The sequence below is a fragment of the Branchiostoma belcheri genome, unplaced genomic scaffold (assembly GCF_001625305.1).
Source record: "Branchiostoma belcheri isolate BF01 breed outbred unplaced genomic scaffold, Haploidv18h27 scaffold39, whole genome shotgun sequence".
Classification (NCBI taxonomy): domain Eukaryota; kingdom Metazoa; phylum Chordata; class Leptocardii; order Amphioxiformes; family Branchiostomatidae; genus Branchiostoma; species Branchiostoma belcheri.
The window spans coordinates 781,460-795,787 of NW_017804009.1; the positions used below are offsets into that span (position 1 = coordinate 781,460).

General features: G+C 40.4%; 1 protein-coding gene across 1 annotated transcript in view; it reads left to right on the plus strand.

Annotated features, from left to right (window-relative positions):
• The first annotated feature begins 9,675 nt into the window (after positions 1-9,675).
• The window catches only part of LOC109476784 (fibroblast growth factor receptor 3-like), a 24,046-nt gene continuing 19,393 nt past the window's right edge, over positions 9,676-14,328 (plus strand). The window contains exons 1-2 of the mRNA XM_019777802.1: positions 9,676-9,857; positions 12,936-13,046. Coding sequence (XP_019633361.1) covers positions 9,716-9,857; positions 12,936-13,046 — 253 coding nt within the window. The 5' untranslated portion in view covers positions 9,676-9,715. The remainder of the gene's footprint in view (positions 9,858-12,935; positions 13,047-14,328) is intronic.

The following is a 14,328-nucleotide window of genomic DNA, read 5'->3' on the forward strand; positions in this document are numbered from 1 at the left end:
GAAAGAAAGAAAGAAAAGAAAAGAAAGAAAGAAAGAAAAGAAAAAGAAAGAAAGAAAGAAAGAAAGAAAGAAAGGTGAATATAATACAGCGTTGTTAAAAGGCATCCAATGCAATTTCGAATTCAGGGCGGCAAAACTCAAAATTTTCTGGATGAGTAAACCTGTCTGCTATTAACATTTAGTGCCATTTCTTAGCACATATTTGTAATCATTTCATACATTGTACATAAACCGTTTGAAATTGCAAAACAAGCTGCGCGAGGCATCTCAATTTTTGGTACCGCCTATAAATAGCTAGAACCGGCCTAAGATACAAAACAAGCAACGGTGTTTCGTAAGCGACGTTGACTTTTTGCCTCACAATATAGAATTGCCATTTATTATACTTTTACAAACGAATTTTATAGCATACAACATTCATGGCCGTTTTGAAAATACTACACAACTTAACATGATGTAGGTAGCAATTTAGTAAGTAGCCATTGTTTTCTTTTTACACAGACAATACTCCCGAAGTGTGCCAGCAAACGCCTGGCCTTAACATGTCCGCCGACTGCCTGTATTTACAACAGCGCATGCGTGAGATGCTCACAGCCTCGACCTGTGTATTGAGCACAAGGAAATGTGAAGGTAGTTTACTTATTGTTATTTTCTTTTCCAAAACACCATGTGTTAATCTGTTTTGTGGCCAAGTGGTCCAATAAGTCCATGTTGATTTGATTGTATACATGTCATCCGGTCCGCGCGCGGATGAATTTTCGTCCAAAAACAGTTTTCGACCATACTGTAAATCGTACAAAGCAGCTACAGAAAATATAGAGAAACGATACTAATGTCGTTGAATGCCAACTTTGACACGATGTCAAAGGAAAAGAAGAAAATGTGAAGAAATGAAAATGAAGTGTCTATTATTCTTCATACCATACTCATTAGTCATTTGTTCAACCTTCATGGCCACGTAGATTTCATAATGAACCTGTGTTGCCAAACTGTTTATTTATATTCGCACGCTCGCATCAGTTTTGGGGTTTCCAGAGGATGTCATCCATATAATCAAACTGTTTATTTATATTCGGACGCTCGCATCAGTTTTGGGGTTTCCAGAGGATGCCATCTATATAAGCACAATCAAGTCAACATGACCTAACTGAGCACGTCGGCAGAACGAACTGCACCTGCGCGAAACCTGTAATGTATTGTACATAGGACTTCGGCAGAATGTCTCATATAAGGTTGTATTCGCTCATATAAGGTTAGCATTTCGACAGTACTTTCCCAAATGTTATGTCGGAAAGAATATCCTCTGCAACAGGCAAAATTCTGATGCAACGTTGACCAAAAACCCAACGAAAAACGCGAAAATACGGGGTTCTGCGCAGGCGCAGTACGTTCTGCCGACGTGCTACCTAACTGGTTGTTACACAGAGTTGTATATATTGTGTTGTTGGTGTGGATGTTTGCTGATTTGGTACACCTGACATCCCCCAGTGTGTCCCCGTGACACGTACGGCCGCCACGGTACCGCCACCTCCTGTGAACGCTGCCCGCCGTTCTCTACTAGCGAGTACGGCAGCCAGTACCGGGACGCCTGTCGGTGTTGGGAGGGCTACACCTGGAACATGCAGACCGCAAGATGTGAAGGTAAGACATTTTTTTTTATTCAGCATACAATAAACAAAATAAGGGTACAGGACAAAGTGACGACGGGCTCAAGTTAGGTAACTTATGTTAGCGCCGCCACTTATACGAATAAAACTAATATTACTAAACAATGCAAAACACTAACCAAGAATACATGTAAAAGAAAGGAACAAACAGTCAAATTGATGAAGCGAGAGTCCACATTCCCCACCCAAAAGATGAAAAGGACACAAATAGAATTAAAAACGTTTTGTTGCTAAAATGTAATTTTGGGCGGTTGACATAATGTTACAGTTAACTCGAAAAGAATAAACCGGGGAACCGTTCAAAATTAAAAGTTGTTTCGTTTTATCTGAAAGAGTGTGTAAGTTAACAGAGTGTCCTAAAATCTCAGAAAGTTTGCTGAGGAGTTCTGAACGGTGGAAGTTATGTAAAGGGCAGTGTAATAGGTAATGAGTAACTGTTTCGTATTGACACCCGCAGCTACAAGCAGGACTAGCAATAAGAACGACACATTTGATTGGCCAGGAAAACTGGATAACTCCCTTATACTGATCCCCATTGGTTATTGGATTGAAATCGATGTCTACAGTACCTCTATCAGGCTTCGGGACGCGGCTGGAAAGAGTAGACATTGGCCAACAGAGAAAACATGCCAGGGGAGTTGGTCCGCCTGAGAGTCAGTTTGCCACCCTAGCGGACCAACTCCACCGGCATGTTACTAGTATCCCTTTATTTGGCCAATGTCTACTCTTTCCAGCCTCTTCTGAATCCTGGTAGAGACTAGGTTTCGCTTTGTATGATAGCGAAAGAAGCATTCCAATATATCGTGTTTAGCAAATTTTCCCATCTTAGGTATTTGAATTGTATATAGAGAAATTTATATTCCTCCTACAGCCTTCGACAAACCAACTCTAACTAATTATACAGCCACCTATATTCATACAATTAAAAAGAAGCGAAAATACTTCTGTGTACTAGACGTTTTACTTTATACATGTGTATCTACATACGTTATATGTGATTGTTAATATATGACCTGTGCTTAGCCCAGTGGGGTAAAAATGTACAGTAAAGGTCTTCATTCTTTGTATTCCGAAAAGACACGTCCGATTTTTCCATTGGTTTTGTCATAGTTTACCCGTAAAATATGATTCTAGTCACGAAAATTCTTCATGCCGCGAGGCACAAGAAATCAAGCCGCATCGCGTTAGCTGATTCACCGACATGGCCATTTTCGGTAGTCCCATTGAATAACCAGTGATGCTGAACAGCTTGTGTTGTCAGGCCCAAGGCTATACGTACTAATTAAGATGACGGAAACACCAGCACAATAGATAGCATTGGAGCTCTGTGGAAGTTTGAAGGTGTTTTTATGGTAACGTTACAACCAGCTGGCAGTGTTTGGAGAAAAAACAATTAAAGGCATGCAATGCTATTTCAGGACAGCAAAACTGGAAATATTCTGAATAAGGCAATCTTTGTGATATTGACACATACTGCTTCACATTGGCACATTTAAGTCAGCATTCCATACTTTGGGTATATAAAACTGCAGAAACAAGCCCCAAGATGAGTCCATCGTTTTCTGGGTGGTACCTTAAAATTCAATCCAGGGCCCTTCCAGTTGCCATTTTCCGTCAGAATTTGGGGAATTTTTGCTCCATGAGGGTCAATATACGTTGGGATAGTGTGGCTTCAACTCAGTATGTAGATAAATGACTAGAATATTAGCTCTGAAAAAACGGATTTCCAAGCCCTACAAACTGCACTGGATGCCTTTAAGACTTGTTTGTCATACCAGCTGCCGTATACGCAAGACTGTATGTTTGTTACAAGTCGATTCAATTGCACACGTGGAGATGAACATTTTAAGAATAGAATCTAAAGCGTAGGGCATTTCAGGACATGGTTACTATCATTCCACATAGCTTATAGAGTAACTTATGTTTTTGACACACGTGGCATTGCATACTTTTTAATTTTTTTTCTATTTGATTTATTCATTTACGTCAGGCACGTAGGCGATATGAACATAAGCAAGGACAGAAATAACACATGGCAACAAGAACGAAATACAGTACCTTTTATGAACCTTAAAAACAACTACTTCTTTATAAAACAAGGCTTACATGTTGCTTCCAGAATGTGATTGGTTGTAACAGTCAGAACGTACGAGTATATTTTGGATAATGGAGTTTTAGGAGCGGAGCATTCGGGAAACAAATGAATGGGACAGTATATCCTAAGTCTTGCGTCGAATGTACCTATCCTGTTAGTGGCAATATTACATATTTGTTGATTTGTTTATTAAGGTTATCAACAAAATTAACGGGAGGGCAATTTTTTAAAATACAAACAACACAACAACATCAATATACATTTCAAAGTCAACATCCTCAACAATGTAGAAAACTTAACAAAACAGACAATAAATTAAAATAGTGAAGTTAAGCATAATCTAGTAATTAGTATTAGTAATGTGTGAAAGAATAAATCATATTGGAACAAGAACTGAGTGAGGTATTGAGACAATGCAAGAACAACACCCACATGAAGTCGTTTCAAAACATTGTACCTCTTAGTTCGTAACAAGTGCTCTTAAAACCCCCGTAAAGTGATTTTCAGTGTTGATAAACCCCCATGTAGTTATTTTCATTACCAAATGTTCTCATAAACCCCAATATAGAGCCTTTTATTGGCCACGCTATCTCCATACCGAAGTTTATGCCATTTGGCCAAAAAAATGAATCCATTTGACAAAATTTGGCAGGAGAAGGAGGAGAAGAAGAATCTCGAGGGAAACAATATATTTCATGGACGGAAATATGATAAATATATTATATACTGAATAGCAAAGTTCTTTCTATCACAACCATTTATTTTTCACGAGCCAATGTTTCGATTACCGTCTGTCATGGCAATTCTGCTTGGTTTACTGTGCACTGACGCTAGATGTTACTTGGTGCACTTGTTGCAAGCAACAGTGCACTGTGAACGATGTAACTTTAGTGCACTATGCACCAAGTAACATCTAGCACCAAGTAAATCAGTCAGAATTGCCCTGATGAAGATGACAGACGGTCATCGAAACGGTCAACAAAAAATGGTTGTGATCAAAAAAACTTTGCTATTCATTCGTTTACCAACCTGATGAAATTATTTACGGATATATTATATACTGCTCCGTCTCTTCCCATCAGCCTGTCCCGCAGGTTTCTACAAGCCAACCGTGGGGCAGGAATCCTGCACCATCTGTCCTGAAGGCTCTTCCAGCCGCAAAGGATCTATGGAGTGCGAGTGCATGCCGGGATACACCTTCGTGGAGGATGAACCCGTGACTACCTGCATAAGTGAGTTCATGAATTATGATTGACATTTAATAGACCCCGGGCCTTGATTTATAATATTACTGTGATTTTTTGCTATTTCATACCATATACTTTCGCTAACTAGATTTTTTCTTTTGCCTGACAGTGGCCACTGCATCTCCGAGTGTGCTTGTGTTGACCATGCGGAATGATGATGAGTCAGGTGACAAAAGTTATCATTATTATCTTACAACACAAATACGTCCAAAATCATTAACTCTATCTATCGCATTCAACATTTACCATTCGAAACCGTCCATGCCATATCGCTGAATGTTCGATGCCATATCCGGGCGTATAAAACAAGAGTGGCAAAACAATTGAAACGTCTAAAAAGCAACATTTTTCAATTGCAAATGTATTGCAGAGTCATGAAAAATAGTGAAGATAGTAAGTCATGAAAAATAGTTAAGCTGGTACGTAGAGAAAAAAGACAAGCTCGGATTCGAACCTGGGTCGAAAAGCCTGATCCTTACGCCACAAAACATCACTAGTATAGTGACTGTGTTGCTGTTACCGGTACACTTCAAGTTTGCCGTTCTGCGATAGGCATCAAATTTTCAACTAGAAACGACCGTATGCGAGGAGGAAATTAGCTCCTACGCTTCTAAAATACAGTCCAAACATTTCATGTAAATCGCCGAGAAGAGGCTGCAGATATCTCCTTAAATTTTGTATAGTGTTTTATACATGACCTGTACTTAGCTTGTAGGATACCGCTCTTTCAGTGTGGCCTAACGTTAACACTCAGTCTGATTACTGTTAGATGTTTATCCTAACCGTTACTCTGTTGTGTCCGTGTAGACCAGCTCCTGGCAGTGGGGATGGGAACTTTCCTCACCATCACCTCCATCGTGCTGGTGATCGGCGCGCTCATTAAACGCTGCTCCAAAGGGGAGAGGGACATAGATGAGGTACGTGTCTGTTATGCTCAGGGCACAATTGCTAAAAAGGGGCCCGGCCGGGTAGTTTACGGGCTGTTTTTTTTTTGTACTACCGGACGTGGTTCCGTGGGACCCCATCTGGTTTCCGAAAAGGGGCCTGCTCGGCATGTTCTCGGTGTAGACGCCGGCCGGCGTCATGAAGCCGAGCGTGCACCGGCTGTCAGGGTCACAATTAAATGTTCCTTTACGGCTCCCTGTCGGGACGCTGAGGCGGCTTCTATCTACATTTACCAAACTTTTGGTCCCTTTGACGGTCGGTTTCTGTTAGGGCCCCTTTCTTGAATTGCGACCTAGGCTTTAGGGGGGCAGGCTTAGTTCCATTGATAAAGTTTAAAGTTTTCTGATCTTGCCAACATCTGAGTCTGGTCACGTTTTAAACAGTTCTTACGCACGAAAACGCATTTTTCCAAGCGCCAGGGTTTTGGGGTTAAAACGTGACCCCGCATCGTGCGTGTCGGTTTCTGCTGACGTCCACGCGTTACTTCCACATCAGACCTTTCTCGAGGCTGGCTACACTCCAATAAAGATCATAACGTTTTATACTAACGCCACAGCGGCACATAACATGAATGGATGAAGTTCTATGGACGCATTTTACGCCTGCCTGCTGACCCAAAACGACCAGTTGTGGTAGAAGGCTGTGAAGTGATGTAGATTTGCTCAACGCAAGGGTTGAGCTAACAACGAAGGTCACACTACTGATGTACATGAATGAATGGATGGTTGATTGAACTCCATAACCTTCATCGGGTTGCTATTGGGCCATGTGGATTTGATTATATGGATGCCATCCTCTGGGAACCCCAAAATTCATGCGAGCGTGCGAATAAACAAATTTGGCAAAAAAAAAGTTGCCTTCATGGTGAAATATACGTTGAAGAAATGACTAAACATACAGAGTATGGTATGGCGAATAATAGACTCTTCATTTTCATGTCTTCACATTTTCTTCTTTGGAATTTGGCATTCTGCGACATTAGTATCGTTTTCTAATATTTTTTGTTGCAATTTACGGCATGTATTTGGCCAGTTTTACAGCTGCTTTGTACAACCTACAGTATGGCCGAAAACGTTTTCTTTTGAAACGGTCACAAATTCGCGGATGACACCCATACAATCAAATCAACATGGCCTTAGGCCACACCAAGTAAATTTTATGGATGACGTCCGCGCGCGCATTGATTTTGGCCTGTTCCTAGAAAAAAAACAAGAAATTCCGCTTCCTTTAACTATGACCAAAGAGTCACAACAGTGCCGCAAATCGTCAGATTGACGTGAAACCCGTAACGCGAAGAAAGTGTCTATGACCATCCTGTTTTCACTGTCCACTGTTCCACCTGATTTATTGCTGTTTTGATGATGAATAAAAGACTTCTTGCTTGTTACACTGTGTCACCTCATTCAATTTGTGTCCTAACATTTGTCGCCTCTTAGTATATTTCTAATCTATATATAGCTAGGCATCTTGTTTTTTAGGGCCCTTCTTGTTTTTTTTCTCGCCCTCTCGCATTAGATTTAGGGTCTCCAAAGGACGTCATCCATAAAATTTACTTGGTGTGGCCTTATCTGGAATAGACGGTGGTTCACATGTGAGGTTGTCTGGGTTCCTGCTAACGATTGAACTTTGATTGTGCCGCTCAGATGGGTTCAGCATCTATATCATTTAGACTTCCACACGACTTGCCTCACATAAAACCGAAGGTAGCGGCAGTGTATGGACGGGTTGAATGAACTCATTTTCGTGAACCAGGTGGTCGTCTTTGGTTAAGAGACGGCGAATACCCTAACTGACTAGTCTCCACCATTTTCAGCAGGCACCAGACTCCTTTGCAGGCTGAATAAATAGTAGAAATCGGCCTAAGAAGAATGTAGCTGGCCAGAGGGGTTGGCCGGCCAGAGAAGGTCCAGTTTGCTTGCATGGACTGAACTCGATTTCTTAGACCGCTTTCTACTATTTTAGACTGTTTTACTGTTTTTTTTAACATTCCAACATCTAATCACAAGGCGTGGTGACGGCACACTCAAGTTTTTTCAACTTATATTAAAAATTACCAACACAGTGGACAACACAATCCTCATTTTCACCCGAGCGAAGTGAGGAAAGTCGTGTTAAGTGCCTAGCTTTCCCAAGGGCACAAGATCGACATGTCAGGACTCGAACCCGGGACCTCTTGATTCTAAGTCGAGCACTCTGCCGCTACGCCACACGACCCCACTTTTAGACTGTTGGAGGCTACTGACGGATCCAGTGTGTCTTCAGGTACACGCTTGGGTTATCCATACACTCCAATGCCACAGCTCGCTCGCTAACAATGTGAGCAATTCCTATGGAAGGTTATGTAGGTCTACAGTCCTCGGTGGGCCATGCTCTGCAAGGTTAAGTCGTGACGCTGAATTGTTAGAGGGTAACCGGAGCCACTCTATGGTTCACCGTCTCGTAACCCAAGGGGACCACTAGGCTCTTGATAATGAGTTAGTTCAATCTTGAATTCAAGGTTATGTATTATATAGTCTGTAGTTCAAGCAAGGCCATTCTCTGCAAGGGAAAGTCGTGAATTTATCGTGAAGTCGTGAAGAGGTCACAATTCCCAAACGGGACCCGGCCGGGCAGCTTTTGGGAACGAAAAGTTTGATATGAAAGACAACAAAACACAGAAAAGTTTTTAATGATAATCATGGGCACTATTTCTGTATATTTATGACATGAATTGTTAATTTTTCGTTCAAACAAACAGCCCGGTTTGGAAATATGACCTAAGCATAAGGACGGTTTGCCGTCTCTTAATTTTAACCTACATGTAAGAGGACCACCAGACTAACGAAAATCAGTTAATCCAATCTTAAATTCAAGGTTATGTAAGTCCGTAGTTCTCGCTAGCCTAATCCTCTACACCACGAAATGTTTGCGGGGCGTTCTAACACACTTGAAGTTTGCCGTTTCTCGATAGATCATCGACTGTTTGAAATGGCAACGACCGTTTACAAGATCTCTACTTTACGCAAGTACCCAAGGGGTATGTCTTGTTGAGAACAAAGATATGTATCCATCAAATATGATAAAAGCAGACGCGGAAAGTTCCTTATCAGGGACATGTTTCCGTAATGGCCCCCGGCACACTGTGCTGGTTTGGTATATTTTCTACTTTAGTTATCAGAAGACGACCTCATGTGGCTCCGGAGATTAGAGCCTGAGGCACACAGACGCCTACACTCCTCAGGAACCTGAAATCAGACCATTTTGATTTGATTATATGGATGACACCCACACGCATGAATTTTCGTCCGTTTCCCCCCAAAATAGTTTTCATAGCGTGATGAAGATGATGTTGCTGCTGATGCTGCTGATGAAGATGATGATGAGGAGGATGATAATGGTGATGATAATGATGATGTTGATGATGATGATGATGATGATGATGATGATGAAGATGGTGGTGGTGATGATGAAGATGATAAAGATGATGATGATAATGATGAAGAGGATGATGGTGGTGATGATGAAGATGATTATTTTGATGATGATGATGATGGTGATGATGAAGATGATGATGGTGATAACGATGATGAAGATGAAGATGATGATGATGACGAATATGATGGTGATGATGTTGATGATGATGCAGATGAAATTGATGATAAAGATGATGATGATGATGATAATGATGAAGATGATGATGAACGTTGCTTCTTTTACTACCCCAGATGTCTCTGAACTCCCTGCGTTCAGACTTCCCGTCCCAGCTCACGGACACAGTGTACATGAAGTGGGAGTTCCCCATCCGGAAGCTGAACTTCGGCAAGGTGGTGGGGCAGGGCGCGTTCGGGAAGGTTCACCACGCCATCGCCCAGGACATCGACGGCAAACCTGGACCTGTCGCAGTCGCCGTCAAGACTCTGAAAGGTGTTTTTTTTTTATTGTATCATTCATAATAACGACATACCAGACGTACATTTCAATTGCAAATATACGACAGCATCATGAAAAAAGTAAACATAAGATATTATTGTTCCCTGGCTTTATTAACCTTCCAGCCTACAAAAAACTGCATTTCTATTAAGACCCCCCCCCCCATTCATTCATCTCGCAAAATGTCGGCACTTCATACTCCACTGCACACAGAAAAGAACTAAAACCCAACATTACAATAACTATATCCAAAGTAGCATTAGCATTACTTATTAACATTTTTAATGTTTATTTGTTATCATGTTCTTGCTATTAGCCCCCGGGCATAAATTTGCAATAAACTTTCAATTATTGAAAAAATGGAAGCACGGATTCGATCTCGGGTCAAAAAGCCTAATCCTAAAACCAAAACTCTACACCACGAAACCGAAGGAGCGGTCTAACACACCTCAAGTTTGCCGTTCCGCGATATTGCATCGATGGTTTCAGATGGCAACGGCCGATTAGGAGACGGAAATTTTATTATTAGCGTCTGCTCGGGCTCATCAAATTTACTGGCGGGTTAAGTGATGAATTGGGGCCGGCGCTTTTTGCAGTAATTGGCCCTTTGGCGACGACTGAATTTAGCACTAAACGTGGGTGGAAAAGGGCATATACATGTATATATAAATACACTTTGTATAGCTCCAATGAAAAATTTAATTGTGATCCATCACAAAAAGGGAACTCAATACTTTGGTTTCTTTTTGTGTTGGATCAAAGTTAAACTTTCTTTTCTGGATGTTAGAAGAGCTTTCATTCGAACTCTTGCATCTAGATCTGTCTTCTTCCTGCGGCTCTCTTTTAAGAAAACTTCGATGAATGAATCACAAAAAATAACTCGCGTCGGCTCGGTCTCATCAAATTTGCTGGCTTATATGAATTATAGAAACTTTTATTGCATGTTCATTCCCCGGGGGGATAAATGCACGGATGTACAAAGTACAATGTACTAGAGAGTATTACAACAATAGTAATAAAGAAAGGCTAACATCAGGTCTAAGGTATACAATGCTAAAAATAAATATATATATAAAGTGGTATAGATCTAAGTTCTAATGGCTTCTTCTGTCTTTCTGAAACATTTTGAAATATACTTACATACTTCATTGATGACGTCTATATTTGTACATGATATTATATATTTAAAAGTGTCTTCCTTTGATAACGTTTTACATTTTTTGTCGATCTTCATTGAACTGAACAGTGATTTACGTTCGTTATCATATAATATACAGTCAAGTATAAAATGCGATTCATCTTCAATACAAGAATTGTTACAGAACTTGCATAGTCTATCTTGTAACGGTGTACGGCTATGCCTGCCAGATTCTATGTGTAGAGGATGGTCGCTAATACGGAGTTTACACATAGCTCTGCGGTTTTCAAAATTTGGAATGTCTAAATATGGTTCTCTGTCGTATAGTACTTTGAATGTTTTGTATGTTCTCAGTTTGTTCCCTTGATATTGGGACCGCCGACCTCTTTTGCAGAAATAGGCCCTTTGGCGATGGGTCTATTTAGCACTGACGTAGATGGGAAAGGATAACACAAAAAGGAACTCACCAGTTTCCTTTTTGTCTTGGTTCAAAGTTAAACTTTACATCATGAACTTTACCAACACACAGAGACGACCTTTCATTCGATCTCTTGGATCTAGATCTCTCTTCCTGACTTTCGTAACTTCGATGAATGAAACTAATGCACACCATCCATTCACTGACAACAGACACTCCGATCACTTGGAGTGTGATGTAATCGAAGTCTAGACGAAAAGCCATTATCCCTACTTCGTATCTTGCTTGAGAGCCAGACGTTACGCTGGCGATAGAGTTTAAAAAGGTCACCAGACGCACGGTTTGAAACGAGCAGCATGTACAGCTTTTGCTTTATTAGGCCATGTTGATTTGATTTTATGGATGACATCCCCTGGGAACCCCAAAACTGATGCGAGCGTGCAAATAAAAAAAAGTTTGGCCAAAAAGTTGCCTTCATTATGGAAGCTAAGCTACGTGGTCATGAAGGTTGAACAAATGGCTAAACACACAGAATATGGTATGAAAAATAATAGACTTTCATTTTCATTTCTTCACAATTTCGTCTTTAGAATTTGGCATTCTGCGACATTAGCATCGTTTTCCAATGTTTTTTTTGGTTGCAATTTACGGCATATATTTGGTCATTTTAACAGACGAAAATTCATATGAAGAGTAATAGACATTTTCATTTCTTCACATGAAGTTTTGTCCGTTTCTAGAAAAATGTTTCTTTCTTCTTTTATTTTGGAATTGATTTTGGCATTCTACGACATTAGTATCGGTTTCAATATTCCTTTTTTTTTTAATTTACGGCATAAATTTGCGCTGCTTTGTACAATTTACTAGCCTGGTTACCAAACCCATTTAGCTCCCGAGTCCTACATCCTCTTCGCATATAAACGGAGGACTCGGAAGCTAAAACAGATTTGGTAACAAGGTTGTGGTTTACAGCATGGTCGAAAAGTTTTTCTGGAAACGGACAAAAATTCATGCCGATGCCAGTCATATAATCAAACAAGAATCACGACAATCCGTCAACCGGTTCTTGAGTTATCCTCCTTCGAAAATTTTTCAACAAATGCTCCTGCAGTTCCAGAACAAGCCGCTAGGGAACCCAAACTCATGTCACTTCTTCCCTATTCCAAGAGCTATCTGCCATCCAAAATTCGTGACCCTAGCATATCCAGATCACGAGATATAAAAACCGGAAGTTCTGCTGCAGTACCTAGGAAAGCCGCCAGGGGGCCCAAAATCTAATCATTTGTAGGTCTCATAAAGACCTACCCACCTACCAAGTTTCATTCCAATCCATTCACTGCTTCTTGAGTTATCTTGCTAAACCACACACACACACACACAAACATACACGCAGACAAACGCCACGGAAAACATAACCTTCTTGGCGAAGGTAATCAACATGGCCTTACGCTTTTAAGGACACTTCTCTAATGGCTGTCATTCTATTTGTCTGTTTTATGATGTATGTCTGAGCCAGACGGCGCCACGGTGGAGGAGAGAGAGATTTTACAGAAGGAGCTGGATCAGCTGATTTACGTCGGCAGCCATCCTAATGTCATCAGGCTGCTCGGAGCATGCAGCAGGAGGGGTAGGAAAAAACACTTCTACGTTGATATGATTTCTTTAAATTGTTAAATCCTATATTTTGTTTATGACAATAGATATGCAAATTCAGTTCAATTATCAATATTTATTATATTTGTTTGTTTTACTTACTTTATCAGTTTGTTGTATTATTTCAAATCTTTTTTTTATTACGGTGACGCAATGTTTGCACTTAAGTTAGTTTATGCCTTTCCTTTATATTATATATATATATATATATATATATATATATATATATATATATATATATATATATATATATACTACTATATGTTTGTTTTATATGTGTAAGGAGCATTTAAAATCGCTAACAGGATGACATGTAAACCCTGGGTAAATAGATAAGAAAAATGAAATTAAATTGAACACAACTAGATTTAAAGATGACATCGTCCGCAGACGCCAATATCAATGCGATAGGGAGAAAAAACAAGGCAGACAAAAAAACGAGATTCCTACAATTTGAGCTCTTAAACCTAATCTAAACAAGAATTGAGACGGCAAAACATAATATCACAAACAACAGGCCTTTTATTCCTGAGTGTATTCAACAGTATTACCTGTCCTTGTAGATGTGTATACAAATCTCGATTAAAGGTTTAACTAGAACATTTGTAGAAAATAGCTTGTCGTACCATCATGTGTATACAGCTACTACACTGGGTACTCATGTGCGATAGAATACCTTGGACTGTCAACACTTGCCATCAAACGTGAGCAACTGTGTCACAAGTTTGCTGGATCCCTGATGGTCTCTGAACCGATAGACATTTATGCCAAACTGGCACAGAGGGCAGCAAAATTTCTTGGGTTTTTTTTCGAAACCAGTTATGCATAAAAATCTCATCCATAAGAATTACTTGTTGTGGCCTAAGTGTCTTTAGTCTTAAATAAAAGATCCCTCCTAGACCGGCGCCTCTCAAGATACGTTGTTAAAAGTAATAGTCTGGTTTATGCTTTCAGAAGAAGAGGCAGCGCCTGTGATTAAGCATTAGTCTGGAAGCTGAAGAAAACAAAATGATTACTGTCCAGGCGTCTAAGGGATGAGGGAAAATCTCCTAGTGCCTCTTGTCTGCACTCAAACGTGTAGCAATCTATCCACTTTTATCCTTTTCAGTAAACATGTTGATATTTTGTAATTACTTCTCAAAGCTAGCTAGAGAGAGAGAGAGTAGCCTGGGTGCCATCCGTTTTGATTTGGAGGCTCCCTTGCACTCACTACCGAGAGAGAGAGAGAGAGAAAGAGAGAGAGAGGAGGGAGGGAG